General features: G+C 62.8%; 2 protein-coding genes across 2 annotated transcripts; one reads left to right on the top strand and one right to left on the bottom strand.

Annotated features, from left to right (window-relative positions):
* The first annotated feature begins 933 nt into the window (after positions 1-933).
* On the top strand, positions 934-1,980 carry LOC119705755 (basic salivary proline-rich protein 2-like). Its single transcript, XM_038148528.1, has one exon. It carries the CDS (start codon positions 934-936, stop codon positions 1,978-1,980), a length of 1,047 nt encoding a protein of 348 aa, XP_038004456.1.
* Positions 1,981-2,140: 160 nt separating this feature from the next.
* On the bottom strand, positions 2,141-4,969 carry CEBPA (CCAAT enhancer binding protein alpha). Its single transcript, XM_038148118.1, has one exon. It carries the CDS (start codon positions 4,718-4,720, stop codon positions 3,743-3,745), a length of 978 nt encoding a protein of 325 aa, XP_038004046.1. The 5' UTR covers positions 4,721-4,969; the 3' UTR covers positions 2,141-3,742.
* Positions 4,970-5,649: the final 680 nt, after the last annotated feature.

Here is a 5,649-nt window from a genome sequence, read left to right as displayed (position 1 = left end):
TCGCTTTGGCACTGTGTTTAAGGCAAGTGTCTCTAAACACTTTTATGCTATCAATAATTTACCCTTCGTACTATTCCAGGGCATTCTGTGTTTATATAACTATTGAAACACCTATGTGGTAGACAGGTGATCTTACTTTTGAATCACAGAATGGCTGATTCTTGTGCCACTGAAGAGTAGTTTAATCTACAGTTCATTTAAATTAATGGAAAAATCTGCTTTGCGAGACCATAAATGATTTGCTGAAACCACACACACACACGGTGAGTCACAGTTCAGAACATAACTCAAACAACCAGGACTGTATTCCCAGGCTCTAACCACTAGATTAGAGTCCCTCCCACATATACCCTGCAATAATCTTTGCTCAAATGATAACAGCATTTCCCCACTTTACACGTTGGACAGCATTACTCAGTTAGGCACATCCTACCCGACGGGTGTAGAGCTCTGCAGGGCTGGGGAAGGAAGGAAGCACAAGTTAAAGTCATTATTTTTGCCCAACACCACTAGAACTTAACTCTCTCCTTGGAAAATTACCAGCTCTGTACCCCACAACTTATATTTAACTGAAAAGTGAAATCCTTGGTCCCGATTTGCAGACATCTTTCACCACCCCAAGCAGCGAGGGCTCGCAGAATCACCATCACACTGGACGTCGGAAGAGCAGCCTTGCCCTCCCTGCCCGTGCTGGCCCAGCACGAACCGCGCTGGGAGGAGGCAGGGCGCCTCGGAACGGCCCCATCCAGCCCCGGGCCGGCGGGGCTCGGGCGCTGCACCTGCACCGCTGAGGCGCTCCGGGAGCCCAGCTGCCCCACAGCCCGCGCCTCCCGGGTCACACATTGTGGTCCCAATTCTCTCCCTCTGGGGGGTTTAACTGCTGCTGTGACGCGCCGCGCTGGGCATGCACGGCATGAGGGCAATGGGCACACCATGGAGCAGCGAGCTGTGGGGGCAGAGAGCTGTGGGGGCAGTGAGCTGTGGGGACCGCGAGCTGTGGGGGGCAGTGAGCTGTGGGGACCGCGAGCTGTGGGGGGCAGTGAGCTGTGGGGGCAGCGAGCTGTGGGGGCAGAGAGCTGTGGGGACCGCGAGCTGTGGGGACCGCGAGCTGTGGGGGGCAGTGAGCTGTGGGGACAGCGAGCTGTGGGGAGCGCGGCTCTCCCGGGTGCGTTCCCCTCCACGGGAAAGGTCCACACAGGCGCTGCCGAAGGGCCGGGGCCTGGGGCCTCTTCCCTCACCCGCCTGAGGCGCAGTCCCAGCCCAGCCGCGGGCCGCCCGCCCGGGCACCGAGTCCCGCCGGAGAGAAGAGCGGGCGGCGCCCCGAGACCCCGCTGCCCCCTCGCAGGGCACCCGGGCACTGCGCCACATGCCGGGGGCTCTTTCCCCTCAGGGCCGGCCCCGCGGCGGAGCTCCGGGACGGGACGGCCGAGGCGGAGCCGCCTCCCCCCTCACGGCTGCCCCTGCCCGCCCCCGTGGCCGCCGGGTCCCGCGCCACCTCCCCGCCATGGCCCGCGGCCGAACCCCGCCTGCCCCGCGCCCTGCCCCGCGTCCCGCCGGCTCCGAGGGGCCCGCGGCGGTGCCTCTAGGCCGACCCCGCGGGAGCGACGGGAGGGCTGCGTCTGGCCGGGCAGGGACGGGCAGCGGCAGTGCCGCCGGGCGAGCGGGGCCCGGCCCTGCCCGCCCCTCTTTCCGCCAGGCCACCGCCGCGCCCCGCTGAGACCCGCGGTGTCCCGGGCGGAGCGCGGCTGCCCGGCCGGCCGGGCCCGGGGGAGCGGGCGGGCTGCGTGTCCTCGGCAGCCGGCGCCTCCCCCGTCCCTGCCGGCCGCCCGTCCCCGCAGCCCGCCCGCAGGCCCCCGGCCCGGCCGCGGCGGGGTGAAGGGTGAAGCGAGGCGTGACTCACGGGCACACATCTGCCACCGCAAGCGTTTAGGAAATTGCCGTTCTCTTAAAGGCAACCGTGTATTTATTTCTCTGGGGTGAAAACCGAGGAGTTGCACTCCATTAACGCGTTTCAGTCACCAGCCCTGGCAGGGGATGCAGAAGTCGGTGGAGATCTGGATGCTGGTCTGGAGGAAGAGGAGAGCTTTGGCACTCCTGCTACAGGAAGAGGACTGGAAACAAGCAGAGAGGCGGATGTTATGGTAGAATATATGCTGTTTATTTATGAAGGTAACCAGGACTTCTGACAAATTCTATATGCGGTTCCCTCCCCCCCAAATTAAAAAAAAACCCACCAATGTGTGTGCTTATACATACACGTATACATACCATACACACACTGCACACACGTACACACGCTGCCAGCACTGTACTCTCACTGTCATGCTTTCAAACAGCTCCATCCACCTTGTTCTCCTCTGTTGTCAAGACTTAGTTCAGTTGGACAAATTGTTATGCAGCTACGACACAAGGAAGAAATGTTCTGCATGGCTACCAGAATGCCCAGGGGGCCTGTTTGTTTGTTTATTTTTCTCTCACTCTGGGAGAAGCTCCAGAGTCCAAAGGTGCAGCAGCACCAGGGACAAGCCTCCTCGACCCACCGCAGGCACCGTGCAGCCCCACAACCCATGCCCCATGCCAGGCACTCCTGCCTTGGGGTCGGGAGGCAGCAACCAGTACAGGACAATGTGAAGAAGGCAACACGCACTCACACTCACCCACCCATACAAATAATAAAATAACGTTGCAGCACAAGGGCATAGTCTCTGTCACCAGATAAGAAAGTTGTGTGATGGCAAAGATCTAAGTAAGGCAATAAAGTATAGCTAGTGTACATGGAACGGCTTTCACATTACATGAGGCACAGTTTGGGTGGACAGAAACTTGGAGAAGAGCAAAATGTCCTGGAATAAAGCAAAATACACTGAAAGTTCATAGTAAATACCCGCATCAATAGGTATTTATTCATTTGTGCTTCGCCACGTCGTGACATACAGTACGAGACACTGCTGCTCTTTCTTTTGATGGAGAGAGCTCACCGTACTCCTGCAAGCTGCTGCTCCATCACTCCCAGGCTGTCCATCGGTCCTGCAGCGGTTCTGGCCCCTTGTCCCCCTCCCAGCCAAGGTAGGGGACAGGGCTCGGCAGAGGCAGCCCAGCCAGGCTGCGACAGTCCTGGCAGCAGTCTGGTGGCTGCCCCACACCTCAGTGCTCCAACGGGTGTCCAGTGCTGCACATCTCTCAGCCTCAAATCCTCTTCGTATCGCTGACTTCCCCAAAGCTGCTCCTGCCTGCTGCACTGCAGGCCAGCTGGAAGGGGTCTGGCAGGACACCCCAGACACCGCAGACCTCAAGCCTGCACGTCCCTCATTCCTTCTCCTGGAACCCTGCAAGGCTGGAGGGCATGGTAAGCCCCAGAGCTCCTGCGGCCAGCTTTTAAGGCACATCTGGGTTGCTATGTGTGCTTTATTAATATCTTTGTTGCTATTATTATTATTATTACTGTTATTTACCCTGTGTAGACAAGTGGTCTTTTAATCCTTTCTTCCCCTTGCCTTTCTCCTTAGAAAACCCACCATGTTTTCAGCTTACTCGTGTGTCATCTCTAAGGCACAAACCTTTTAATACTAGAGCTGCCTGGCTTCTTGTATAGGTCGTGAATTGATAAAAAACAAAGGAAACAAAACAAAACAAAACCAAAACAACCCCCCGTTCCCCTGCCGCCGGCACACCGCGCTTGCCGCACGCCGGTACATTTAGTATCTGTGCGCGGGCAGGGCAGCCCGGCCGCTCCGGCGCGGCGCTAGGCGCAGCTGCCCATGGCCTTCACCAGCGAGCTCTCGGGCAGCTGCCTGAAGATGCCCCGCAGAGTCTCCAGCTCCCGGGTGAGCTGCTCCACCCGCTTGCGCAGCCGCTCGTTGTCGGTGGTGAGCTCCAGCACCTTCTGCTGCGTCTCCACGTTGCGCTGCTTGGCCTTGTCCCGGCTCTTGCGCACCGCGATGTTGTTGCGCTCCCGGCGCACCCGGTACTCGTTACTGTTCTTGTCCACTGTCTTTTTCGATTTGCTCCGGTGGTCAGAGGGCATCATCTTGAGGGTGCCCGCGGCGGACAGGCCGCCGGGAGGGTGCGGGTGGTGCGGATGGTGCGGGCTGGGCACGGGCGTGGGGGGCGGCGTGGGCTGCCCGGGCTGGAGGTGCATGGTGGTCTGGGCGCAGTGGGCGATCTGGTACTGGAGGTGGGACGGGTGCTGCTGCGGGGCGTGATGGGGATAGAGGGCCGACAGGGCCGCCGACTTCACCTCCTCCTCCTCGCGGGGCTCCTGCTTGATCACCAGCGGCCGCAAGCCCGGCGCGGCGATGCGCTCGTAGAGGGGGTCGAGCTTGCCGTCCATGTAGCCGGGCACGCAGCCGAAGAGCGGCTGCTGGTGGTGCTGCGGCTGGTGCCCCGGCGCCGAGGCGGCGGCGCCGGCCCCATGCATGGTGTGGAAGTCGAAATCCCCGGCCAGGATGGCCTTGGCTTTCTCCTGCTGCTTGCTGTGCTGGAAGAGGTCTGCCAGGAACTCGTCGTTGAAGGCGGCGGGGTCGATGTAGGCGCTGATGTCGATGGAGTTCTCGTTCTCGCAGATGTCGCCGAGCTCCGCGCCGCCCGCAGCAGGTGCCGCCGCCGAGGGAGCCTCTCTGTAGCTGTAGGTGCTGCCGGGCAGGGGAGTCTGGAGCTGGTGGTGCTGGCCGCTGCTCATCGGGGGCCGGGAATCGACCTCGTAGAAATTGGCTTGCTCCATGAAGCAACTACAGTCTGCTGGGCATGGTGAAGGGCTCCTGCAATCCAGGTTTCGAACGAACGACGGAGGCAGCGACGGCGACTCCAGCGATCTCGCGGCACGGTGCCGCACGGCACGGCTCGGTGCTCCGGGAGCCCGTCCCCCGGCCCGGCCCCGCTCCGCTCGCTGCCTGCCCTGTTGCTTGTGGGCTGCCGCGGTGCTGCGCGCCGTATATATACAGCCCGCAGCAGGGCCGGGGATCGCCCTCTAGTGTCCAACCTCCTGCTGGGAACCTTTGACCGCCGCGCAGCCGGGTCCCAGCGCCCCGGCCGGGCACGGCCGACCTCCCGCCCGCCCCCGGGAGCCGCCGCGCCGCGGGGAGAGCGCCCCGCGCTCCTCGGCCCCCCTTCCCCCCGTCCCGCCGCCGCCCCGAGCTCGGCGGGCGCTGGGCGCTGGTGGCTCCCGCCAAGGCAGCTCCGCGCTGATAAGAGGCCCGGGGGAACGGCGCGGGGACTTTGCGCCCGCGCTCCCGGGGCCGCTCGGCGGGGCAAAGCGGCCAAACGCGGCCGGTACATTTCCACCGAGAGCTTCGGCCCAGCGCTCCCCGGCCGCGCTTCGCAGGCGGTCTCAAAGTTCACCATCCGCGCATACTTGCAAATATTTGGCCAGTCGGGAACATTCGCCCCGTCGGGTTCGGGAGCCAAGGCGCTCAAGCACCGGCGGTGGTTACCTGCCGGCAGAGCCGCGGGGCTCGGAGCAGCCGGCCGAGGCCGAGAGCGCCGCATTGCGCCGCGGCCCGGCTGCCCCGGCGGCACCCGCGGGGCTCGCCCGGTCACAGCGGGACCCGCGGAGCCCGGCTGCGGGCGCCGCCGGGACCTGTCCGGGATGGCGCCCGGCGGACGGAGGCGGAGAGTTCGGTGGCCGCGGAGGCTCCCGGCTCCGCTGCTCGG

The sequence above is a fragment of the Motacilla alba genome, chromosome 11 (genome assembly GCF_015832195.1).
Source record: "Motacilla alba alba isolate MOTALB_02 chromosome 11, Motacilla_alba_V1.0_pri, whole genome shotgun sequence".
In the NCBI taxonomy this organism is placed as follows: domain Eukaryota; kingdom Metazoa; phylum Chordata; class Aves; order Passeriformes; family Motacillidae; genus Motacilla; species Motacilla alba.
The sequence above is the reverse complement of the archived record's forward strand: the minus strand, read 5'-3'. Positions and strand labels throughout refer to the sequence as shown.

Excerpts from the sequence above, each read along its gene's own strand:
- CEBPA (XM_038148118.1), bottom strand. The coding sequence starts at position 4,720 with ATGGAGCAAGCCAATTTCTACGAGGTCGATTCCCGGCCCCCGATGAGC.
- LOC119705755 (XM_038148528.1), top strand. The coding sequence starts at position 934 with ATGGAGCAGCGAGCTGTGGGGGCAGAGAGCTGTGGGGGCAGTGAGCTG.